This window comes from Chlorocebus sabaeus, chromosome 20 (genome assembly GCF_047675955.1).
Source record: "Chlorocebus sabaeus isolate Y175 chromosome 20, mChlSab1.0.hap1, whole genome shotgun sequence".
Lineage (NCBI taxonomy): Eukaryota > Metazoa > Chordata > Mammalia > Primates > Cercopithecidae > Chlorocebus > Chlorocebus sabaeus.
Genome location: NC_132923.1, coordinates 108,372,675 through 108,399,165, shown reverse-complemented (window position 1 = coordinate 108,399,165; position 26,491 = coordinate 108,372,675). Strand labels below are relative to the sequence as shown.

At 45.7% G+C, this 26,491-nt stretch overlaps 1 protein-coding gene and 1 non-coding gene across 4 annotated transcripts in view; both read left to right on the top strand.

Annotated features, from left to right (window-relative positions):
* Window positions 1-26,491, top strand: part of GMEB1 (glucocorticoid modulatory element binding protein 1) — a 47,796-nt gene that overhangs the window by 5,220 nt on the left and 16,085 nt on the right. Inside the window, exons 2-6 of one of the 3 annotated variants that reach the window (XM_007979756.3) lie at window positions 10,353-10,510; window positions 17,497-17,579; window positions 18,982-19,106; window positions 20,602-20,705; window positions 25,528-25,685. In XM_007979756.3, coding sequence (XP_007977947.1) covers window positions 10,383-10,510; window positions 17,497-17,579; window positions 18,982-19,106; window positions 20,602-20,705; window positions 25,528-25,685 — 598 coding nt within the window. In that variant the 5' untranslated portion in view covers window positions 10,353-10,382. Of the gene's footprint in view, window positions 1-10,352; window positions 10,511-17,466; window positions 17,580-18,981; window positions 19,107-20,601; window positions 20,706-25,527; window positions 25,686-26,491 lie in introns of all 3 variants that reach the window. The other 2 variants (XM_007979753.3, XM_007979752.3) reach the window with 2 other exon arrangements.
* LOC119626469 (small Cajal body-specific RNA 24) lies at window positions 17,055-17,184 on the top strand. Its single transcript, XR_005242633.2, has one exon.

The following is a 26,491-nucleotide window of genomic DNA, read 5'->3' as shown; positions in this document are numbered from 1 at the left end:
ACATGCAGCCTGATACTTGCATCTTGCCACATTTTAGACATTGGATTTTCAGGACACGCAAAAATGAATTTTGAGTGGGTCAGAAGTCATTTGTTTAGTTTTCTGGTAAATATATGAGCAGTGATGTGCTTAGTTTCAAAGCGTCTTTTTTGTCTTTGAAAATAACTACAGGCTGGGCACAGTGGCTCAGGTCTTTAATCTCAGCACTTGGGGAGGCTGAGGTGAGAGGATTGCTTGAGCCCAGGAGTTTGACACCAGGCTAGGCAACATAGCAAGACCTCATGTCTACAAAGAAGTAAAGAAATTAGGCCGGGCGTGCTGTCTCACGCCTGTCCCAGCACTTTGGGAGGCTGAGGCAGGTGGATCACGAGGTCAGGAGTTCAAGACCAGCCTGACCAACATGGTGAAACCCTGTCTCTACTAAAAATACAAAAAATTAGCCAGGCGTGGTGGCGGCACCTGTAATCCCAGCTACTCGGGAGGCTGAGGCAGATAATTGCTGAACCCGGGAGGTGGAGGTTGCAGTGAGCCAAGACCCTGCCACTGTGCTCCAGCCTGGGCAACAGAGCGAGACTCTGTCTGGAAAAAAAAAAAAAAGAGTTAATGAAAAAAAGGAAAACAGAAATTAGCAGGGTTGGTGCTTGGTACCTATAGTGGCAGCTACTCCAGAGGCTGAGGTGGGAGGATCACTTGAGGCTCCGAGATCGGGGCTGCAGTGAGCCAGAAACACTCTACTTCACTCTGGCCTAGGTGACAGAGGGTGACCCTGTCTCAAAAAACAAGACAAAACAAAACAAAAACCCAAAAAACTACAGAATAGTTATTTTTTTTTGAGACGGAGTCTCTCTCTGTCCCCCAGACTGGAGTGCAAAGGCACAATCTCGGCTCACCTGCAACCTCCGCCTCCCAGGTTCAAGTGATTCTCCTGCCTCAGCCTCCCAAGTAGCTGGGATTACAGGCATGAGCCACCACGCCTGGCTAATTTTGTATTTTTAGTAGAGACTGGGTTTCTCCATGTTGGTCAGGCTGGCCTCCAACTTCCGACCTCAGGTGATCCGCCTGCCTCGGCCTCCCAAAGTGCTAGGATTACAGGCGTGAGCCACCACGCCTGGCCCAGAATAGTGAGTTCTTAAGCATTTCATGTACATTTGACATATTTCCTTAGTTCACTTAGAATTCCAGATAGAGGCCGGACAGGGTGGCTCCCTCCTGTAATCCCAGCACCTTGGGAGACAGGCGCGGGCAGATCACTTGAGGCCAGGAGTTCTGACACCAGCCCAGCCAACATGGCGAAACCCTGTCTCTACTAAAAATACAAAAAGTCGAGCATGGTGTTGTGCACATGTCATCCCAGCTGCTAGTCAGAAGGCTGAGGCGCAAGAATGGCTTGAACCCAGGAGGCAGAAGTTGCAGTGAGCCGAGATCTGCATTCCAGCCTGGGCGACAGAGTGAGACTCTGTCTCAAAATAAAATAAAATAAAAGTAAGTTTAAATTTAAAAAAAGAAAAAGAAAAAAGAATTCCAGAGTGAGTTGTGTGATTTCAGAATGAATACTCTAAAGCCCCTTCCATGAAATACTCAAAAGGATCAACTCACTCATCTTGCCTCAGGAGTTTTTGTTGCTGTAAACAAGAGCTACTTTTCCATTTACACTTAGCTTAGAGATGACCTTGCATTTAGAGCTGGTTTCGGGTTACCTGCAAGGAATATGGTGTTTAGGGTAATGAGTGATACTCAACCCAAACTTGCTTCTCTGAAGAAGGTCAGAATTGCCATGGTGAATCAGACCCATGACTTAGACTGACATTGAGAGATGTATTGTGGATGATTATAATTATCCTCTCTGATAAACTCTGAGAAGGCTAGAGAAGAAGCCAGAACATTCCTCTTGGGTGCTAATATATGGTGTGGGTAAAGGGTAAAATGTGAGTTCCTATTGAGGAAGATATTAAGAAGTTAGTCAACCATCTATTCAGAATGTTGTAGAGGGGACTTACTTTAGGGTAGAAAGTTGAAGTTAGAGACATCCTTTTAAATCTGCTGCTTTAACCATCCAGTAACCCATTTTTTTGCCTAAGGTATTACAGATTGAGTATCCCTAATCTGAAAATCTGAAACCCCAAATCTCCAAAATCTGAAACTTTTTGAGCCAACATGATGCCATAAGTGAAAAAATCCCACAGATTAGTAGTTAATGCAGGCTCTGTTTCATGCAAAGAATTATGAAAAATATTGTATAAAATTGCCATCAAGCGGCCCGGCGCCGTGGTTCACACCTGTAATCCCAGCACTTTGGAAGGCTGAGGTAGGTGGAGTTCAAGTCCAGCCTGGCCAAGATGGTGAAACCCCGACTCTACTAAAAATACAAAAAAATTAGCTGGGTGTGGTGGCGGGTGCCTGTAATCTCAGCTATTCTGGAGGCTGAGGCAGGAGAATCACTTGAACCTGGAAGGCGGAGGTTGCAGTGAGCCGAAATTGCGCCACTGCACTTCAGCCTGGGCGAAAAATCGAGACTTTGTCTCAAAAAAAAAACAAAAAAAAAATTGCCATCAGGCTATGTGTTTAAGGTGTATATGAAACATAATTGAATTTTGAATTTTGTGTTTAGACTTGTGTCCCATCCCTCAGGTGTCACATTATGTGTATGTAAATATGCCAAAATTTAAAAAAAAATCTGAAATTTGAGGCACTCCTGGTCTCAAGCATTTCTTTTTTTTTTTTTTTTTGAGACGGAGTCTCGCTGTCTCCCAGGCTGGAGTGCAGTGGCCGGATCTCAGCTCACTGCAAGCTCCGCCTCCCGGGTTTACGCCATTCTCCTGCCTCAGCCTCCCGAGTAGCTGGGACTACAGGCACCCGCCACCTCGCCCGGCTAATTTTTTGTATTTTTAGTAGAGACAGGGTTTCACCGTGTTAGCCAGGATGGTCTCGATCTCCTGACCTCGTGATCCGCCCGTCTCGGCCTCCCAAAGTGCTGGGATTACAGGCTTGAGCCACCGCGCCCGGCCAAGCATTTCAAATAAGGGATGTATAATCTTAATTTTTTTTTTTTTTTTTTGAGACAAAGTCTCGATTTTTCGAGGTTGGACTGCAGTGGCGCGATCTCAGCTGGGACTACAGGTGCCCACCCCAACGCCCGGCTAATTTTTTGTATTTTTTTCGGTAGAGACGGGGTTTCACCATGTTAGCCAGGATGGTCTCGATTTCCTGACCTCATGATCCGCCTGCCTCGGCCTCCCAAAGTGCTGAGATTACAGGCGTGAGCCACCGCACCTGGCTCATAATCTGTAATTTTTGAAAATTTAAAGCACATTTTTGGAATAATGAATTCCATAAGTTTGCTACCTGCTAAAGTAGCAAATTAAATGTGTTATAGCATGATGCTTGACAATGAGTGCTAGCTCAATAAAGGTTAGGTGATTCTTTTAATTCCGCCTGTATTTTTATGGTTCAAATTTTGAAGATATTTATTGGTTCAATTATTCTAGGATTAGATGGCATTTGTATGCTTCATCACATTCCTTTTTGGCCTTTTCTAGACTCAGCGGTCTTAATTGTTTTGGTTCTACTGTTGTTAGCCAGCTGAACCAGTTCATTGATTTTTATTATTTTTTAGTTTGGTTTGGTTTTAAGGAGCGGAGAGTTTAATAGGCAAGAAAGAAGGGAGAAGAGGCCAGGCACAGTGGCTCACACCTGTAATCCCAGTACTTTGGGAGGCCAAGGCGGGTGGATCACCTGAGGTCAGGAGTTTGAGACCAGCCTGGCCAACATGGTGAAACCCCGTCTCTACTACAAATAGTCGGGCGTGGTGGCAGGTGCCTGTAATCCCAGCTACTCAGGAGCCTGAGGCAGGATAATTGCTTGAACCTGGGAGGCAGAGGTTACAGTGAGTTGAGATCACACCATTGCACTCCAGCCTGGGGTACAAGAGCAAGACTTCATCTAAAAAAAAGAAGAAAGAAAGAAAGAAAGAAGGGAGAAGAAAGGAATAAGCTCGCCTATACAGAGACAGAGGGAAGGGGGCTCCAAAGCTGAGAGAGGAGACCTGTGATTTTCTTTTCTAGTGTTCTTTTTTTTTAGAGACAGATTCTCGCTGTGTCGCCCAGGCTAGAGTGCAGTGGCACGATCACGGCTCACTGCAAGCTTTACCTCCTGGGTTTGCCGTTCTCCTGCCTCAGCCTCCCGAGTAGCTGGGACTACAGTGGCCTGCCACCACGCCCAGCTAATTTTTTATACTTTCAGTAGAGACAGGGTTTCACCATGTTAGCCAGGAAGATCTCGATCTCTTGACCTCATGATCCACCCGCCTTGGCCTCCCAAAGTGCTGGGATTACAGGCGTGAGCCCCTGCGCCCAGCTCTTTTCTAGTTTTATATAATTTTATTTTGAGACAGACTCTTGCTCTGTCACCTAGGCTGGAGTGCAGTGGCATGATCTTGGCTCACTGCAACCTGTGCCTCCCGAGTAGCTGGGACTACAGGTGCACACTACCACACCTGGTTAATATTTTGTACTTTTAGTAGAGACAGAGTCTCACCATGTTGCCCAGGTTGGTCTTGAACTCCTGAGCTCAGGCAATCCACCCACCTCAGCCTCCCAAAGTGCTAGGTATCAGCCACCGTGCCTGGCCCTTTTCTAGTTTTTTTTTTTTTTGAGATGGAGTCTCGCTCTGTCACCAGGCTGGAGTACAGTGGCGCGATCTTGGCTCACTGCAACCTCTGCCTCTCGAGTTCAAGCGATTCTTCTGCTTCAGCCTCTGGCTGATTATGCCTGGCTAATTTTTGTATTTTTAGTAGAGACAGGGTTTCACCATGTTGGCCAGGATGGTCTCGATCTCTTGATCTCGTGATCCACCCACCTCGACCTCCCAAAGTGCTGGGATCACAGACATGAGCCACCACACCTGGCCTTTCTTTTTTTTTTTTTTTTGAGATGGAGTTTCGCTCTGTCGCCCAGGCTGGAGTGCAGTGGCGCCATCTTGGCTCATTGCAACCTCCGCCTCCTGGGTTCAATGAATTCTCCTCCCTCAGCCTCCTGAGCAGCTGGGATTATAGGCGCCCACCACCATGCTCTGCTAATTTTTCTATTTTTAGTAGAGATGGGGTTTCACTATGTTGGCCAAGGTGGTCTTGAACTCCTGACCTCAAGTGATCCACCGGTCTTGGTCTCCCAAAGTACTGGGATTACAGGTGTGAGCCACTGTGCCTGGCCCCTTTCTAATTTTAAGCCTTCAAATTGTAGAAGTTCATATTCTGTACTGTAATATCTTGCAGTTAACTTTTTCCCTGCAATATCCAATAGTGTCATGTATCTCTTCCTTCTGTAGTTCCTCAAGAGCAGGTATTGTTGCTCCTCATATCTAAGGAAACTAACTCTAGCTGATGTGAGGTAGAGACTCAATATAATATTTGTTGAACTGGCCATAATGATGAGCCATAAGCTGTATAGCTTAGCCTAGCTGCCTAAGTAAATTTATATCCCCCCCAGATAGGACGGTAGAAAGTTCTAGAAGTGGCCAGGCATGATGGCTCACACTTTTTTTTTTTTTGAGACGAAGTTTCACTCTTGTTGTCCAGGCTGGAGTCCACTGGCACTATCTCGGCTCACCCACCACAACCTCTGCCTCCCAGGTTCAAGCAATTCTCCTGCCTGAGACTCCCAAGTAGCTGGGATTATAGGAATGCGCCACCACACCTGGCTAATTTTTTGTATTTTTAGTAGAGATGGGGTTTCTCCATGTTGGTCAGGCTGACCTCCAACTCCTGACCTCAGGTGATCCGCCCGCCTCGGCCTCACAAAGTACTGGGATTACAGGCGTGAGCCACCCCACCTGGCAAGATGGCTCACACTTATAATCACAACACTTTGGGAGGCTGAGGCGGGATGATCACTTGAAGCCAAGAGTTCAAGACTAACCTGGTGAACATAGTGAGATCCTGTCTCTATCTTTAAATAAATAAATATAAAAATAATCAAAAAGAAAATTCCAGAAGTCTTTTTGGGTAAGGCGAGTCACTAATTGGACAAAAATGTATTGCATACCTGCTGTGTGCTCAGGTTTACAAAGGTTCAGATAAGCAGTTTTGTAGATAAAATATAAGTCCGATACTTGAAAACCATTTATTAAACTCCTGTCCTGGGCACTGTGGTAGCCTTGGGGGAATTGCTGAATAAGAAAAGCAATCCTGTCCAGGCACAGTCGCTCATACCTGTAATCCTAGCACTTTGGGAGGCTGAGGTGAGTGGATCACGAGGTCAAGAGATTGAGACCATGCTGGCCGATATGGTGAAACCCTGTCTCTACTAAAAATACAAAAATTAGCTGGGCATGGTGGTGCTTGCCTATAGTCCCAGCTACTCGGGAGTCAGAGGCAGGAGAATCGCTTGAACCCAGGACAGGGAGGTGGCAGTGAGCTGAGATCACGCCACTGCACTTCAGCCTAAGGAACAGAGCAAGACACTATCTTAAAAAAAAAAAAAGAAAGAAAAGCAATCCTTGGAATTCTTGTCCAGGCATGGTGGCTCATGCTTATAATCCCAGCACTTTGGGAGGCCAAGGCGGGCGGATCACCCAAGGTTGGGAGTTCGAGACCAACCTGACCAACATGGAGAAACCCTGTCTCTACTAAAAATACAAAAATTGCCGGGCGTGGTGGTGCATGCCTGTAATCCCAGCTACTCAGGAGGCTGAGGCAGGAGAATTGCTTGAACCTGGAAGGCGGAGGTTGTAGTGAGCTGAGATTATGCCTTTGCACTCTAGCCTGGGCAATAAGAGCGAAACTGTATCTGAAAAAAAAAAAAAAATGCAATCCTTGCTTTCCCAGGATGCACAGACTGGGGAGGAAAAGCCAACAAAGTGAGATGATGGTTGTGACAGGGGTACTGCAGGTTCTGAGAGATCAAGAACACAAACTCAAACCTAGTGAAGGAATTCACAGAAGGCCTTCCCAAGGAAGTGATGTTTCAAGTAAATCACAAAATGGTTACAAGGGACTAGCCAAAAAGAAAGGGAAAAAGAATTGCTTGAACCTGGGAGGCGGAGGTTGCAGTGAGCCAAGATCATGCCACAGCACTCCAGTCTGGGTGACGAAGCGAGACTGCGTCTCAAAAAAAAATAGTTTGGCAGTGACTTTGTGGAGAAGTGAGCTTTGAACTGGACTTTGAAGGGAGAAGATGAGGGAGAAAGGCATTAAAGCCATTTCAGGCTTAAGGAATAAAAGGCAAAGAAATATAAAGGTACATTATGATATGCTCAGAGTACATTAGGTGGCTGGTATGGCTAGGACTTAAGATTATTGGGGTGTCATAGTTGCAGATAAGATCAGAAGAGTATTTTTGGGCCAGTGAGAGAAACTCTGAGTGCCATGCTTAAGTATGTGTGTTAAGGCAAACAAGTGCTGTGGGAGAGGTGAGATGTGGATTAGGCCTGACTATACTTTTTTTTTTTTTTTTTTGAGACGGAGTTTTGCTGTTGTTGCCCAGCGGGGAGTGCAATGGCATGATCTCAGCTCACTGCAACCTCTGCCTCCCAGGTTCAAGCGATTCTCCTGCCTCAGCCTCCCGAGTAGCTAGGATTACAGGCATCTAACACCACGCCCAGCTAATTTTTGTATTTTTAGTAGAGACAGGGTTTCTCCATGTTGGTCAGGCTGGTCTCAAACTCCTGACCTCAGGCGATCCACCCTCCTTGGCCTCCAAAAGTGCTGGGATTACAGGCGTGAACCACCACGCCTGGCCCTGACTACACATTTTGTACTCAAACTTGCATCCATTGTGTGCCTACTCTGTTCAGGCACAGTCATAGTCATCTTTACACACTCACATATTAAAATAAATACAGTGCTCTTACCTATACTCTCTCTTTTTTTTTTTTTTTTTTTTTTTTGAGACAGTCTTGCTCCGTCGCACAGGTTGGACTGCAGTGGCGTGATCTTGGCTCTCTGCAAGCTCCGCCTCCCGGATTCACACCATTCTCCTGCCTCAGCCTCCCCAGCAGCTGGGACCACAGGCACCCGCCACCGCGCCCAGCTTATTTTTTGTTTTTGTTTTTGTTTTTTGAGACAGAGTCTGGCTCTGTCGCCCAGGCTGGAGTGCAGTGGCGCCATCTCGGCTCACTGCAAGCTCCGCCTCCCGGGTTCACGCCATTCTCCTGCCTCAGCCTCCCGAGTAGCTGGGACTACAGGCGCCCGCCATCATACCCAGCTAATTTTTTGTATTTTTAGTAGAGACGGGGTTTCACCGTATTAGCCAGGATGGTCTCGATCTCCTGACCTCGTGATCCGCCCGTCTTGGCCTCCCAAAATGCTGGGATTACAGGCGTGAGCCACCGCGCCCGGCAATTTTTTGTATTTTTAGTAGAGACGGGGTTTCCCTGTGTTAGCCAGGATGGTCTGGATCTCCTGACCTCGTGATCCGCCTGCCTAGGCCTCCCAAAGTGCTGGATTACAGGCCTGAGCCACCGTGCCCGGCACCTATACTCTCTTAAGTGACTCTTTTCAACCGTGAAGACTAATAACTGCAGAATATCTTGGGGTCCTCTGAGTTTTCATTAAGATTGGGACAATGCTTAGAGTAACTTTAGAGTCAAGGAGCACATGGTGCTGGACGCTGGTTTTCTCAGTAACTCTGCAAGGGAGATACTGGGCAAGGTTACCTCTCCATTCAGTCTGAGACAAAGAGGTATTGAAAAGTCCTAGAGGGGCCAGGCCCCGTGGCTCACACCTGGAATCCAGCACTTTGGGAGGCCGAGACAGGTGGATCATTTGAGGTCAGGAGTTCAAGACCAGCCTGGCCAACATGGTGAAACCCTGTCTATACTAAAAATACGAAAATTAGCTGAGTGGTAGTGGTGCACACCTATAATCCAAGCTACTTGGGGAGGGCGAGGCAGGAGAATCACTTGAGCCTGGGAGGCAGACGTTGCAGTGAGCTGAGATCGTGCCACTGCACTCCAGTCTGGGCGACTGAGTGAGACCTTGGCTCAAAAAAAAAAAAAAGTCCTAGAGGTCATACAAGTGAATTCAGCATTTATTAAGCAACTACATGATGTAAGTCATCTTCCTGTTCCCATGCAGCTCAGTTCACTTACTCCCTCCACAGATACTAAGTATTTTAAAGGACAGAGAACTTGAGGCAAAATGGCTGTTTGCACAGAAAGTAGATGTGATTCCTAATTTTCAAGAGCTTACTGTTTGGTGTGAACTGGTAATGTGCTGCAAACCAGCTCTCTAGAAAAACAAAATACTCTGATTTGTAGTGCTTGTCAATTTTGGGTCTGTTTACGCCCAGCATTGCTGATTTCAAGCTGTCAACTTAGTGTCACTAAACTCAAAGTTGGAAGAGATATGTATGCACAATTGGTTCTCAGGAGCTGTTAGAGCTTGCTGCAGAACACCATAGAATGAGTCACACATACTAAGAAAACCTATACTAGCAAGTGACTGTTGAGGCGTTTCTGGAAGGATCGGAGCCTGTGATAGCCCATCTCATAGTTCCCATCCTTTTTAGAGACCCATGATCTCTAGGGTGCTCTAGGCATTATCTTGGCATTCCTTTCATATGGTTGACTTTTTTTCTTTTTTTTTTTTTTTTTTTTTTTTGAGACGGAGTCTCACTCTCTCACCCAGGCTGGAGTGCAGTGGCCGGATCTCAGCTCACTGTAAGCTCCGCCTCCTGGGTTCACGCCATTCTCCTGCCTCAGCCTCCCGAGTAGCTGGGACTACAGGCGCCCGCCACCTCGCCCGGCTAGTTTTTTTTGTACTTTTTTTAGTAGAGATGGGGTTTCACCGTGTTAGCCAGAATGGTCTTGATCTTGTGACCTCGTGATCCGCCCGTCTCGGCCTCCCAAAGTGCTGGGATTACAGGCTTGAGCCACCGCGCCCGGCCGGTTGACTTGTTTTCTTTTCTCCCCTCCCCTCCCGTCCCCCTCCCCTCCCCTCCCCTCCCCCTCCCCCTCCCCTCCCCTCCCCTCCCCTCCCCTCCCCTCCCCTCTCCTCTCTTCCTTTCTTCCTTTCTGTTTTTTGAGAGGGAATTTCGCTCTTGTTGCCCAGGCTGGAGTGCAATGGCATAATCTCAGCTTACTGCAACGTCTGCCTCCTGGGTTCAAGCAATTCTCTTGCCTCAGCTTCCCGAGTAGATGGGATTACAGATATGCGCCACCACGCCCAGTTAATTTTGTATTTTTAGTGGAGACAGGTTTCTCCATGTTGGTTAGGCTGGTCTTGAACTCCCAACCTCAGGCAATCCACCTGCCTCGACCTCCCAAAGTACTGGGATTACTGGTGTGAGCCACCGTGCCCAGCCTATTAACCTCTTTTTAAACCGGATTAAGTTATTGGTGCTTCTCATTCCCGACAGCAGTCCCAGCTATCTGACTTCATGTGAAAGATGGCTAATGCAGAAGTGAGTGTCCCAGTGGGGGATGTGGTTGTGGTACCCACTGAAGGAAATGAAGGGGAGAATCCTGAAGACACTAAAACTCAAGTGATCTTGCAGTTACAGCCTGTGCAACAAGGGTAAGTGGCTAGAGATTTGGGTATTCTGAAGTATTTTGGGAAGTTTCAAGGGTGGGGAAATTACAACTTTATGGTTGCTTAGCACAATGGAACATTTAACATCAATCAGAGCTGGCTCAGTTTTCATCTGTATAATATACTGTATTGCGTGCTGTATTTGTCATTTTCGTACTTATTACCAACAGTTACATGTTTCCTTATGTCTGCTTCTCTTCTCCACCTTGAGCTCCTTGAGGGTAGGTTACATGGTGCCCTCATTTTATTTTATTGTTATTTTTGTTGAGACAGAGTCTTACTCTGTGACCCAGGCTGGAAGGCAGTGGTGCGATCATAGCTCACTGCAACCTCGAATTCCTGGTCTCAAAAGATCCTCCCACTTTAGCCTCCTGAATAGCTGGGAATATAGGCACATGCCACTGCACCTGGCTGATTTTTCTTTTGTTCTTTTTTTTTTTTAATTAATTAATTTATTAATTTATTTTTTGGGACGGAGTCTCGCTCTGTCACCCAGGCTGGAGTGCAGTGGCCAAATCTCAGCTCACTGCAAGCTCCACCTCCCGAGTTTACGCCATTCTCCTGCCTCAGCCTCCCGAGTAGCTGGGACTATAGGCGCCTGCCACCTCGCCCGGCTAGTTTTTTTTTTGTATTTTTTAGTAGAGACGGGGTTTCATCGTGTTAGCCAGGATGGTCTCGATCTCCTGACCTCGTGATCCTCCCGTCTCGGCCTCCCAAAGTGCTGGGATTACAGGCCTGAGCCACCGCGCCTGGCCTTTTTTATTTTCATAACATATTTTATTTAACCCAATATACCCAGCACATTATCATTTCGGCACATACTCAATTTAAGAATTCCAGGCCTGGCTGGGTGCGGTGGCTCAAGCCTGTAATCCCAGCACTTTGGGAGGCCGAGACAGGTGGATCACGAGGTCAGGAGATCGAGACCATCCTGGCTAACACGGTGAAACCCCGTCTCTACTAAAAAATACAAAAAACTAGCCAGGCGAGGTGGCGGGTGCCTGTAGTTCCAGCTACTCGGGAGGCTGAGGCAGGAGAATGGCATAAACCCGGGAGGCGGAGCTTGCAGTGAGCTGAGATCCGGCCACTGCACTCCAGCCTGGGCGACAGAGCAAGACTCCGTCTCAAAAAAAAAAAAAAAAAAAAAAAGAATTCCAGGCCTACATGGATGGAGCTGGATGCCATCATCCTCACCAAACCAACACAGGAACAGAAAAGCAAACACTGCATATTCTCACTCATAAATGGGAGTTAAACAATGAGAACACATGGACACACAGAGGGGAACAACACACACTGGGGCCTGTTGCGGGGTGAAGGGGCGAGGGGAGGGAATCTAGAGGATGAGTCAATAGGTGCAGCAAACCACCATGGCACACGTATATCCATGTAACAAACCTGTACGTACTGCACATGTGTTCTGGAACTTCGATTAAATAAATAAAAATTCCAGTTCCAGTCCCACTCTTGCACAGTTATGATTCTTCAGCATAACCGTGAAAGCATGATTTACTTCAAGTTCAAATGTTGACTTTTTTATTTTTTGTAGAGATAGGGGTCTTGCTTTGTTGCCCCGATTGCCTCATCTTATTTATCTGCACTATTCACAGAGGCTCCTTATGTGTCTACCAAAAGACAGTGTAGCTAGAGTCAGAGGACTTCAGGCAAGGCAACGACCATAAATTCTCTGAGCCCCCATGGAGGGGAAATGATTATCAAGATGAGTCTAGCACCTACTACAATACAATGTATTATGAAGATATTGGAAAAAGAGAAGATTTAAAAAGGAGTTTTTTTTTTTTTTGAGATGGAGTCTCACTGTATCGCCCAGGCTAGAGTGTAGTGGTGGGATCTCAGCTCACTGCAACCTCCGCCTCCCAGGTTCAAGCGATTCTCCTGCCTCAGACTCCCTAGTAGCTGGGACTATAGGCTCCTGCCACCGTGCCTGACCAATTTTTGTATTTTTAGAAGAGATGGGATTTAGCTGAGATCGTGCCACTGCACTCCAGCAGTAGGTGAGAGAGTAAGACTCTGTCTCAAAAAAGAAAGAATACAATAATGTAGACTTACCTTTTAAGCTCTAGTAAACATAATGATGATTCATAGGGAATGTTAGTATCTTACGATGCCTTAACGTTTTGAACGTATTTCATGACTTTTGACTATGGCTATAGTAGATATAGAGAATTAAGCTCAATCCATCACTATCCTGAGTGAGTTTAGATAATTTTTCCCTGATAAAAACCTTGTTTACGGCCAGTTGTAGTGGCTCACACCTGTAATCCCAGCACTTTGGGAGGCCGAGGTGGGTGAATCATGAGGTCAGGAGTTTGAGACCAGCATGACCAACATGGTGAAACCCTGTCTGTACTAAAAAATGTAAAAATTAGCTGGGTGTTGGCACGCATCTGTAATCCCAGCTACTCAGGAGGCTGAGGCAGGAGAATTGCTTGAACCCGGGAAGCGGAAGTTGCAGTGAGCTGAGATTGTGCCATTGCACTCCAGCTTGGACGACAAAGTGAGACTCCGTCTCAAAAAAAAGAAACAAACAAAAAAAGGGAAATCTTGTTTGCTTGTAAAAATATAGACTGCCTCCTACTTGCCACCCTTAAGTACAATTTACTGGTTGTTGAAATTACTTGGCCAGGCTGGGCGCGGTGGCTCACGCCTGTAATCCCAGCACTTTGGGAGGCCGAGATGGGCGGATCACGAGGTCAGGAGATCGAGACCATCCTGGCTAACACGGTGAAACCCCGTCTCTACTAAAAAATACAAAAAACTAGCTGGGCGAGGTGGCGGGTGCCTGTAGTCCCAGCTACTCGGGAGGCTGAGGCAGGAGAATGGCGTGAACCCGGGAGGCGGAGCTTGCAGTGAGCCGAGATCCGGCCACTGCACTCCAGCCTGGGCGGCCGATGGAGACTCCGTCTCAAAAAAAAAAAAAAAAAAGAAAAGAAATTACTTGGCTGGGTGCAGTGGCTCATGCCTGTAATCCTAGCACTTTAGGAGGCCAAGGTGGGAGGATCATTTGAGCCCAGGAGTTCAAAACCAGAAAGGGCGACACATCGAGACCCTGTCTCAACAAAAAATTTAAAAATTAGCTAGGCATGGTGGCTCACACCTGTAGTTCCAGCTACTCAGGAGGCTGAGCTAGGATGATCACTTGAGCCTAGGAAATTGAGGCTGCAGTGAGCTGTGATCATGCCACTGCACTCTAACCTGGGCAACAGAGTAAGACCATGTGTCAAAAAAACAAAACAAAAAAAGGCCAGGTGTGGTGGCTCACACCTGTAATCCCTACACTTTGGGAAGCCAAGGCGGGCAGATCACCTGAGGTCAGGAGTTCGAGACCAGCCTGGTCAACATGGTGAAACCCTGTCTCCACTAAAAATACAAAAATTAGCCAGATGTGGTGGCACACGCCTGTAATCCCAGCTGCTCGGGAGGCTAAGGTGGGAGAATTGTGTGAACTCGGGAGGTGGAGGTTGCAGTGAGCTGAGATTGTACTACTGCCCTGCCAGCCTGGGTGATAGGGCGAGATTCTGTCTCAAAAAAAAAAAAGACAAAAAAAAAAAGACATTATTCATACATGAGAATGTATTCTTTTAAGAGATTTTTCACACAGCGGTCAATTTAGGATGAGTTTACCAATCTTATGTGAAGCAGTGGTTTCTCATGTTTATCAAAATCCTTATCCCCTGAATAGCCATTTATAGGGTACTTTGCCATGTTCCAGTCAGTCAACTACATGCTGGGCATACAACATTGCATAAATGAATAAGCCATAATCTATGCACTCGGGGACCTCTTAGCCTGTGCTCAATGGGAGACAGACAGATAAATAAGCATACATTAAGTGTGATAGGTGTTATGACAAAACCCAAAGTACAGCTGGGTCATAAAGCAGGAAGTAAGTGGTTATACTGAAGGGATTGGGAGGGAAAGAAAAGCATCCTAGAGGCAACTTATTAAAAGACAGATAGGAGATTGGCGCAGTGGCTCATGCTTGTAATCCCAGCATTTTGGGAGGCAGAGGCAGGAGTTTGACTTGAGTCCAGGAGTTCAAGGCCAGCCTAGGCCAAATAGGAAGACCCTGTCTCTATAAAAAAATACAAAAATTAGCCAGATATGGTGGCACATTCCTGTAGTCCCAGCTACTGAAGAGGCTGAGGTGGAGGATTGCTTGAGCCAGGGAAGTTAAGGCTGCAGTGAACTATGATCACACCACTGCATTCTAGCCTGGGCAACAGAATGAGACCCTATCAAAAAAAAAAACAAAAACAAAAACGTGGAGAATAATGTTCTGGGAAATGGCAGAAGTAAGAGAAAGAAGGTAGAAGAAGATGGCACTTTTGGGAACCACAAATAGTTTGGCAGTGCCGGGGCCTGGATTTTAAGGTGAGGTTTGGGAAGAGTTGAAACCAGGGGCCAGATCTTAAAGAAGCTTAAATATCATACAAAGGATTTGGAGCTTTATTTTAACAATGAGGAGAGAGGGTGTTTGAGGGATTTTAAGGAGGGAATCACATGATCAATCTGGTGGGAATGTAGAAGATTAGTTAGATGCAAGGATACTAGTATAGCGATGATGAGGCCTGAATTAAGGCAGTAGCAGTGGAGATAGAGACAGGGAGGGAGGATGGATAGTGTTAAAGTGATGCATCCAGCAGGATTTGGTGACTGACTATGTGGAGTTGAGAAAGAGGAAAAAAAAATCCAGTGTGATTCCCAGATTTCTGTCTACAGTGTGCTGAGTGGTGCTATTAACAAGGATGGAGAGTATAGGAAGAATAATAGTTTGAGGGTGGTTGGGAAAAGGGAACTTGATGGTTATTTTAGACATAATGAATTCGTCAAAGTCCTATGAGACTTCCAAATGTATTTATTTGGCTGAGTGTGGTGGCTCACGCCTCTAATCCCAGCACTTTGGGAGGCTGAGGTGGGAGGATCACCTGAGGTCGGGAGTTCGAGACCAGCCTGACTAACATGGAGAAACCCTGTCTCTACTAAAAATACAAAATTAGCTGGGTGTGGTGGCACATGCCTATAATCCCAGCTACTCGGGAGGCTGAGGCAGAAGAATTGCTTGAACCTGGAAGGCAGATGTTGCGGTGAGCCGAGATTGTGCCATTGCACTCCAGCCTAGGCAATAAAAGTGAAATTCCATCTCAAGAAACAAACACACACACAAATGTATTTATTCATTTAGCAGTTGGCTATGTTTGAGTGTGAAATTCAGAAGGGAGGTCTGTACTAGAGGTGTCACTGTGGAGGTAGTCATTGATACAAAGGAGAATATTCAGGCAGTGCTTTTAAGTAACAAGATGCAATAATTAGCACATCAAGTTTATTATAGAAATTAAATAATGGATGTTGATTGTTGATGTATCAAGTTACATTATCTGACCCCATAAATGTAGAGATATCTTGGAGAGATCTGCATTATATAACCTTCTCTAAGTGGTGCCTCTAGTCACTCCTAGTTACTTTGGATGTAGTTTCTCTCTTACTTTTCTTCCACTAGGCTTTGCTCATGTCAATAGTTTGGTTATGGTACCTTAAAAGATGCTAAAAACAAACAAACAAACACCTCCCACCCCAACGGCAAAATACGCTGTTTCCAACAAGGGACATCAACTTTTCAGTCAGCCTGGTTCTTCCTGTCTCAAACTATCTGCTGGTACTACTTTTTAGTCTTCTCAGGGTAATTCCATAATATGAATTAGTCATATACTTGTAGCCATACTATGCCATGGGCATGTAAAGTGTTTTTTGTTTTTTTTTTGAGATGGAGTCTTGCTCCATTGCCCAGGCTGGAGTGCAGTGGTGCAATTTCAGCTCACTGTAACCTCCACCTCCCTGATTCAAGTGATTCTCCTGTCTCAGCCTCCTGAGTAGCTGGGATTACAGGTGCACCACCATGCCTGACTAATTTTTGTATTTTTAGTAGAGATGGGGTTTCACCATGTTGGTCAGGCTGGTCTCAAACTCCTGACCTCGTGATCCGCCCACCTTGTCCTCCCAAAGTGCTGGGATTACAGGCGTGAGCCACCGCACACAGTCTAATTTTTTTGTATTTTTAGTAGAGATAGGGGTTTCACCACGTTGGCCAGGCTGGTCTCGAACTCCTGACCTCAGGTGATCTGTCTGCCTCGACCTCCCAAAGTGCTGGGATTACAGGCATGAGCCACCATGCCCGACCCATTTAAAGTTACGAAGGGAGCCAGGTGCGGTGACTCATGCCTGTAATCCCAGCACTTTGGAAGGCCGAGGCGGGTGTATCACAAGGTCAGGAGATTGAGACCATCCTGCTAACACGGTGAAACCCTGTCTCTACTAAAAATACAAAAAAAATTAGCTGGGCATGGTGGTGGGCGCCTGTAGTCCCAGCTTCTCAGGAGGCTGAGGCAGGAGAATGGTGCAAACCTGGGATGCAGAGCTTACAGTGAGCCGAGATCGCACCACTGCACTCCAGCCTGGGAGAGAGAGTGAGACTCTGTCTCAAAAACAAAAAAAAAAGTTATGAAAGGAGTGGACATTTGTTTTTATTCAGTTTCTTCTCAAGGTGAAGGTAACTGTTTGTAAATGTCCTAGAGAAATATGGTAGCTTTCTGTTCACCCTTTGCAAGTAAAAAGCGTGGATTATTCCACTGCTGACATTTAAAAAATAAAGTTATGAAGGGAAAAGTCTGGTGTAATACAGTAGTAGCAAGTGGTGGTGTAAATAAATAAGTAGCAAGAATTACTTTCCTTTGAGGTGAGGAGAGTTTTCGATTCATTTCCATGATAGAAGCTGCTAAGCAGTCCTGGGAAGTTTGGAGTTTAAATATAACGGGAAACTAGTCAGAGTTATAAAGTATATTTATTTTATTTATTTTGAGATAGATTGAAACAAATTTCTTAACCCCATGCTGTGAATATTAATTTTTTCATGATTTATGTAGTTTGTTTATCGATGGACACTTTTACAACAGGATTTATGAAGCTGGGTCGGAGAACAACACGGCAGTTGTAGCAGTAGAAACTCACACGATACACAAAATTGAAGAAGGGATTGGTAAGGTTTTGTTTTGTTTTGTTTTGTTTTTGTCATTCTAATGGCTTTGACCTTAGCTTCCTTGGTTGAGTTTTCTTGCCATCTGTGCCTTATGTTTTTCTCCCATCCCTGTGTGCCCTACCAGAACTACAGCCCTCGATTTTGATGGTGGTACATCTTGAGACACCACTGACTAAGATGCTAGGGTCATCAGTTGGTTGGTTAACGTCAGTTTGGAAGGGTAACTGAAAAGACTTTTTATCTATAAAAATCCCACATAGAAATTGGAGCCTCAAAGTTGATACCTGTCATTAAAGAAGTTGTTGATGACTGATAAGGTATTGTTTAGAAGGCAGTCAGTGGAAAGAAACTGGAAAGAAACTTTGAAATTTAACAAATCTGAGTTTAAATCCCAATTTCTCACCTCTAAGTGTGTCCTTGGGAAAGTCAGTTAACCTGAGGCCCATATACTTATATTTAACACCTAGGAAACAATTAATTAATTAATTAATTTTTAAAAAAACCTTATCGAGCACAGTGGCTCGTGCCCGTAATCCCAACACTTTAGGAGGCCAAGGCGGGGGATCACCTGAGGTCAGGAGTTCGAGACCAGCCTGGCCAACATGGCGAAACCCCATCTCTACTAAAAGTATAAAAATTAGCCTGGCGTGGTAGCGGGCACCTATAATCCCAGTTACTCAGGAGACTGAGGCAGGAGAATTGCTTGAATCCGGGAGGCATAGGTTGCAGTGAGCCGAGATCGTGCCACTGCACTGTAGCCTGGGCAACAAGAGCAAGACTTCATCTCCAAAACAACCACCACCACCAAAAAAACACCACCTACACCGGGCGAGGTGACTCACACCTGTAATCCCAGCACTTTGGGAGGCCAAGGCGAGTGGATCACTTGAGGTCAGGGGTTCAAGACCAGCCTGGCCAAGATGGTGAAACCCCATCACTACTAAAAATATAAAAATTAGCCAGGCGTGGTGGTGTGTGGTATATGGCTATAATCCCAGCTACTTGGAAGGCTGAGGCAGGAGAATTGCTTGAACCTGGGAGGCATAGGTTGCAGTGAGCTGAGATCACGCCACTGCACTCCAGCCTGGGTGATAGCGTGAGACTCCATCTCAAAAAAGGCAAAAAGAAAAAAAAAAACACCTAGGAAATAATCACTGCCTCATAGGATTGTTGTAAGAACTAAATAAGATTACATGTGTAAAATATATAGTATGGTGTCTGGCACACTGTGGGAGCTTGGGAAGAGATAGCTGTTAGGCCAGACTTCTTCCAGAGAATCCCTAAACGATACCAGCAAGAGTGAAGTGTTAGTCCCTCAGAGGAACCAGGAGACTAGAGATTTTGAGTTTCAGCTTTGGGGAAGAATTGCTTGATAAATAACTGATTTTTTTTCTGTTTTCAGATACAGGCACTATAGAAGCAAATGAGGATATGGAAATTGCTTACCCTATAACTTGTGGGGAGAGCAAAGCCATCCTCCTCTGGAAGAAGTTTGTGTGTCCGGGAATAAATGTGAAGTGTGTCAAGGTAATTGTCTTCTCCATGCTGAAGCCAATTTTGGGACTCCTTGTTTTCAAAGGGTGTGAGTTCCATGCATCCTTTTTCTCTTGCACTAGATCAGGTTTTTTTTTTTTTTTTTTTTTTGGTGGCTATTGTTCTAATGTGTCACAATAGAAAAAATAAGAACTTTGGGTTGGATGTGGTGGCTCATACCTGTAATCCTAACACTTTGGGAGACCAAGGTGGGAAGATCACTTGAGCTTAGGAGTTCGAGACCAGCCTGGGCAACATGGTGAGACATTGCATGACTTTCTCTGTTGCCCAGGCTAGAGTGCAATGACACGATCTTGGCTCACTGCAGCCTCCACCTCCTGGGTTCAGGTGATTCTCCCACCTCAGCCTCCTGTGTAGCTGGGACCACAGGTGTGCGCCACTGTGCCTGGCTAATTTTTTGTAGAGATGGAAGGTTTTGCTATGTTGCCTGGGCTGGGAAACCTTGCATCTTCAAAAAATATATTGGCGGCCGGGTGCGGTGGCTCACGCCTGTAATCTCAGCACTTTGGGAGGCCGAGGCAGGCGGATCACGAGGTCAGGAGATCAAGACCATCCTGGCTAACACAGTGAAACCCCGTCTCTACTAAAAATACAAAAAATTAGCCGGGCGTGGTGGCGGGTGCCCGTAGTCCCAGCTACTCGGGAGGCTGAGGCAGGAGAATGGTGTGAACTCAGGAGGCGGAGCTTGCAATGAGCTGAGATCGCACCACTGCCCTCCAGCCTGGGCGACAGAGCGATACTCTGTCTCAAAAAAATATATATATATACTGGCTAGATGAGGTGGCTTATGCCTGTAATCCTAGCACTTTGGGAGGCTGAGGTGGGTGGATCACCTGAGATCAGGAGGTAGAGACCAGCCTGGACAACATGGTGAAGTCCCATCTCTACTAAAAATACAAAAATTAGCCAGGCATAGTGTTGGGCGCATATAATCCCAGCTACTGCGGAGACTGAGGCAGGAGGATCACTTGAACCTCGGGGCAGAGTTGCAGTGAGCTGAGATTGCGCTGTTGTACTCCAGTCTGGGTGACAGAGTGATGCTCTGTCTCAAAACAAAACAAAAAAAATTATTAGATTGACTAGCCAAAAACAAAACTGATAAAGATAGAATTGCTTATGCTGTCTTCATTAGGGCTGGATAGATTATTTCAGTATATTTGAACAGCCTTTGTTTGCCACACTAGACCCAACCACCTGATTCCAGGCATAAATGGATTTTAGAGATTTATTAATATATTTATCTCTTATCTCTGCATGTATTCTGTGGCTTTGTACCGGGAATGGAGACTGTGCTCCGAGAAGCATCGTCTTCTCTAACACAATAGTGCAGGAGTTTGGATAGTCAAGGCTTAGGATGTCATCTGGGTATTTTTTATGCAAATGATGTAGAATTATCATTTCATTATTTCCCCTCTTGGCCTGCCTAAGTTGACATTAGACTATTTTGGACTTTTCTTTTTACTTTTAGTTCAATGATCAGTTGATCAGCCCCAAGCACTTTGTTCATCTGGCTGGCAAGTCCACTCTGAAGGACTGGAAGAGAGCTATTCGTCTGGGTGGGATCATGCTCAGGTAAGCTCTAATGTTAGGCACATACCTTTCAACAAACTTTGGGGCACGTAATCATGCTAGAATCTGGGCTCTTCTCTTTAGGTTGACATTTTTATTCTTTCTGAGAAATTGGCTTGAGCAATCCATGCATTATTTGACTTTAATCAACTTATTCTTAAAAATCCTGGGAGACAAGAAAGATTTTTTGTTTGTTTGTTTGTTTTTGAGACAGAGTCTTGCTCTGTCACCCAGACTGGAGTGCAGTGGCGTGACCTTGGCTCACTGCAACCTCCGCCTCCTGGGTTCAAGCAATTGTAGTTTTTAGTAGAGACAGGATTTCACCATCTTGGCCAGGCTGGTCTTGAACTCCTGACCTCATAATCCACCCACCTCAGCCTCCCAAAGTGCTGGGATTACAGGCATGAGCCACTGTGCCCGGCCATTTAATTCTTTTTAATGGGGGGAAAAAATAAAATTTTAAAAAATAAATAAAAAATTAAAAAATAAAAATAATTATTTTTAAGGAATCTCTTTCAAGAAAAATCCATAATGCTTGTAGAGATTCAAGCATAAAGATGTTTATTACAACATTATTTATTAATGTGAAACTTATAGTCTGCTTTAATATATGGTCAAAGACTTCTAAAGTCAATTATGACCTGTCTAAATATATATGAGTATATACTATGAATGTTTTGCAGTCATTAAAATATTTCTGAAGAGATTTTACATGAAAAATGCTTATGACATAATTTGAAGGAAGAAAAATAGAAAATTTATTAAATTGATTTTGGCTGTGTTAAGACATATATGTAAGTAAAATTTAGTAGAAGAAAATATGCTAAAATGTTGACATTGTCTGTGTATTGTAGGATTTTTTTGGTTTTTTTTTGAGATGGAGTCTCGCTTTCTTGCCGGGCTGGAGTACAGTGGTGCAGTCTCGGCTCACTGCAGCCTCCACCTCCTGGGTTCAAGTGATTCTCCTGCCTCAGCCTCCCGAGTAGCTGGGACTACAGGCATGTGCCACCATGCCCAGCTAATTTTTGTATTTTTTTTAGTAGAGACGGTGTTTTATCGTGTTAGGCTGGTCTTGATCTCCTGACCTCGTGATCCACCCACCTTGGCCTCCCAAAGTGCTGAGATTACAGGCGTCAGCTACCTTGCCCGGCCTAAGATTTTAGTTGTTGTTGTTGTTTGTTTTTTTGGTGAGACGGAGACACTCTTGTTGCCCAGGCTGGAGTGCAATGGCGTGATCTCGGCTCACCACATCCTCCGCCTCCCAGGTTCAAGCGATTCTCCTGCCTCAGCCTCCCGAGTAGGTGGGATTACAGGCATGTGCCACCATGCCTGGCTAATTTTGTACTTTTAGTACAGATGGGGTTTCACCATATTGTCCAGGCTGATCTCGAACTCCTGACCTCAGGTGATCCGCCCACCTTGGCCTCCCAAAGTGCTGGGATTACAGGCATGAGCTACTGTACCCAGCCCAAAGATTTTTTAAAAAGGGCAATTGATTAAAAAAAAAAAAAAAAAAGGTCATGTTCTGTCACTAAGGCTGGAGTGCATTGGCATGATCAGCCTCAAACTCCTCAGCTCTAGCAGTCCTACAGAGTAGCTTGGACTACAGATGTGAGCCACTGTGGCCAGCTGAAAATGCTAAATATTTTCTTCACATAGGTTTTTTTTTTTTGGAGTCTCGCTCTGTCACCCAGGCTGGAGTCCAGTGGCGTGATCTCGGCTCACTGCAAGCTCTGTCTCCTGGGTTCATGCCATTCTCCTGCCCCAACCTCCCAAGTAGCTGGGACTACAGGTGCCCACCACCACGCCTGGCTAATTTTTTGTATTTTTAAAAAGTAGAGATGGGGTTTCACCATGTTAGCCAGGATGGTCTCGATCTCCTGACCTCGTGATCCAACCGCCTTGACCCCCCAAAGTGCGGGGATTACTGGCATGAGCCACTGCGCCCGGCCTTTTTTTTTCTTTTTTGAGTCAGGATCTCACTCTGTCGCCCAGGCTGCAGTGGCACAGTCTTGGCTCACTGCAACCTCCGCCTCCCAGGTTCAAGTGATTCTCCTGCCTCAGCTTCCCGTGTAGCTAAAATTACAGGAGCACACCACCTTGCCCGGCTAATTTTTGTACTTTTGGTAGAGACGGGGTTTTACCATATTAGTCAGGCTGGTCTTGAATTCGTGACCTCGTGATCTGCCCGAATCAGCCTCCCAAAGTGCGGGGATTACAGGTGTGAGCCACTGTGTCCGGCTTTTGATTTTTTTTGTTTGTTTGTTTGTTTGTTTGTTTTGAGACGGAGTCTTGCTCTGTCACCCAGGCTGGAGTGCAGTGGCCAGATCTCAGCTCACTGCAAGCTCCACCTCCTGGGTTCACGCCATTCTCCTGCCTCAGCCTCCCGAGTAGCTGGGACTACAGGCGCCTGCCACCTCGCCCGGCTAGTTTTTTGTATTTTTTAGTAGAGACAGGGTTTCACCATGTTAGCCAGGATGGTCTTGATCTCCTGACCTCGTGATCCGCCCGTCTCGGCCTCCCAAAGTGCTGGGATTACAGGCTTGAGCCACTGCGCCCGGCCTGGTTTTTTTTTTTTGGGAATTTTTTTTTTTTTTTTTTTTGAGACATAGTTTTGCTGTGTGGCCCAGGCTGGAGTGTAGTGGCGTGATCTCGGCTCACTGCAATTTCTACCTCCTGGGTTCAAGTGATTCTCATGCCTCAGCTTCCTGAGTAGCTGGGATTATAGGTGCGCACCACCACACCCAGTTAATTTTTTTGTATTTTTAGTAGAGACGGGGTTTCACCATGTTGGCCAGGCTGGTCTCGAACTCCTGACCTCAAATGCTCTGCTCACCTCAACTGCCAAAGTGCTGGGATTACAGGTGTGAGCCACCATGCCCCGCTTTTGTTGCCCAGGCTGGAATGCAGTGGTGTGATCTCAGCTCACCACAAACTCTACCTCCTGGGTTCAAGCGATTCTCCTGCCTCAACCTCCCAAATAGCTCGGATTATAGGCATGTGTCACCATGCCCAGCTTATTTTGTATTTTTAGTAGAGATGGGGTTTCTCCATGTTGGTCAGGCTGGTTTTGAACTCCCAACCTCAGGTGATCCACCCACCTTGGCCTCCCAAAGTGCTGGGATTACAGGTGTGAGCCACTGTGCCCAGCCCACATCGTTTTTGTTAGTCAGAGACACACAAACATCATTTGTGTTCTTTTTGTTTTTATTTAAAAATTTTTGGCCGGGTGCGGTGGCTTAAGCCTGTAATCCCAGCACTTTGGGAGACCGAGACGGGCGGATCACGAGATCAGGAGATCGAGACCATCCTGGCTAACACGGTGAAACCCTGTCTCTACTAAAAAATACAAAAAACTAGCCAGGCGAGGTGGCGGGCGCCTGTAGTCCCAGCTACTCAGGAGGCTGAGGCAGGAGAATGGCGTAAACCCAGGAGGCGGAGCTTGCAGTGAGCTGAGATCTGGCCACTGCACTCCAGCCTGGGCGACAGAGCGAGACTCCATCTCAAAAAAAAAAAAAATTTTTTTTTAATTATTTTACTCCTGTACTTCCAACGAAACATCATTTTTAAAAAAAAATTTCTGATGATTTGTAAGCAGAAATTAGTAATCCAATGAAATTGGGAAGGAATACCTTTATTTTTATTTTTATTTTTATTGTTTGTTTATTTATTTATTTATTTTTGAGACAGGGTCTAATTGTCACCCAGGCTGGAGTGCAGTGGCGTAGTCTCGGCTTACTGCAACCTCAGCTTCCCAGGCTCAAGCGACTCTTCAGCCTCAGCCTACCAATTAGCTGGGACTACAGGCATGAGCCACCATGCCTGGCTGATTTTTGTTTTTTTTTTTTTTGAGACAGAGTCTCGCTGTGTTACCCAGGCTGGAGTCCAGTGGCATGATCTCGGCTCACTGCAAGCTCTGCCTCCTGGGTTTCATGCCATTCTCCTGCCTCAGCCTCCCGAGTAGCTGGGACTACAGGCGCTCGCCACCATGCCCGGCTAATTTTTTTTTGTATTTTTAGTAGAGGAGGAGTTTCACCGTGTTAGCCAGGATGGTCTTGATCTCCTGACCTCATGATCCACCCGCCTCGGCCTCCCAAAGTGCTGAGATTACAGTCGTAAGCTACTGCGCGTGACCGATTTTTGTATTTTTTATAGAAATGAAGTTTTACCATGTTGCCCATGCTGGTCTCAAACTCCTGAGTTCAAGTGATCCTCCTGCCTTGGCCTCCCAAAGTGGTGGGATTACAGGCATGAGCCACTGCGCCTGGCTGAGGAATACCTTTGAGTTTTGTTGTTCTTGGTGGGTTTTATTTACCCAGAAAGCCAAGCACGTGCCAATTCTTCCCAAATGTAAAAAAGAAAATACTAAAAAATATTTAGTGAAAGCCAAGTGACATTATAACATAGAATTTACTATAATTAAAATACCCCATGGTTTTGCTCATGGTCTATAATAACGTTTTGTGGATCCAATTATAAGGACATTTTCCAGAGTGGGTTTAGTATAGTCAACTTTTTTCTGTATGCCTAGGAGAGTTTTTTAAAAGACTGAAACTTTATGTCTGTGAAACTGGCACCAGATCTTGCTGGAGTACTCATAATGAATAAACTATGGAGGGAGAAGGAATACTGGTAAATGTGGGCAGGACCAGTGAAAATTTAAAGCCCAAATTAGAATTTTTGCAACCTAATGACTTCTAACACTATTAAGTTTCCCTAATCTACACAGTAGACTCAGCAATGTTGTCCCTATTTTTCCCTGAGGCCTGGTTCCCACTATATGAAGTATAGGCTGAACTGGTACTTCTTGTCTCCCTTTGCACAGGAAAATGATGGACTCCGGACAGATTGATTTTTACCAACATGACAAAGTTTGCTCCAATACCTGCAGAAGCACCAAATTTGATCTTCTGATCAGCAGTGCAAGAGCTCCAGTGCCAGGACAGCAGACAAGTGTGGTGCAGACGCCCACTTCGGCTGATGGTAGGGGGTAGGAAACCACCTGAAAACCCACTGTGTTTTTCAGCAGAACTTTCCCCCTTATTTCTCCCGTGTGTGTGTGTGTGTGTATATATATATATATATATATATTTTTTTTTTCTTTTTGAGACGGAGTTTTGCTTTTGTTGCCCAAACTGGAGTGCAATGGTGCGATCTCAGCTCACCGCAACCTCTGCCTCCTGGGTTGAAGTGATTCTCCTGCCTCAGCCTCTCGAGTAGCTGGGATTACATGCACCACCACGCCTGGCTAATTTTGTATTTTTAGTACAAACAGGGTTTCTCCATGTTTGTTATGTGGTCTTGAACTCCCAACCTCAGGTGATCCACCTGCCTCAGCTTCCCAATGTGCTGGGAATATAGGCATGAGCCACCACACCCAGCCTCTTGTATAATCTTAATTTCAATTCTCATGAGCATTGATGTGCCTTGTAAAGTATGCTAATCTTGGATGGGATTCCATGCTTTGGAAACATGCTTTGTTTTCTTCCAAATGATTCCTACTGGCCATACCTCCTCCTTTGTTTTTTCCTTACAATGCGTTGTAAGCATTGGAAAGGTAGTTCAGTAGTTATAATTATATAAGAGTTTCACTTTGGTGCCACTTTGCATATTAAGGTTCAATTAGGCTGTTTTGAAAAATGGAGAATGGCGTGAACCCAGGAGGTGGAGCTTGCAGTGAGCCGAGATCACACCACTGCACTCCGGCCTGGGCGACAGAGCGAGACTCTGTCTCAAAAAAAAAAAAAAAACTAGCTGGGCATGATGGCACATGCCTGTAATCCCAGCTA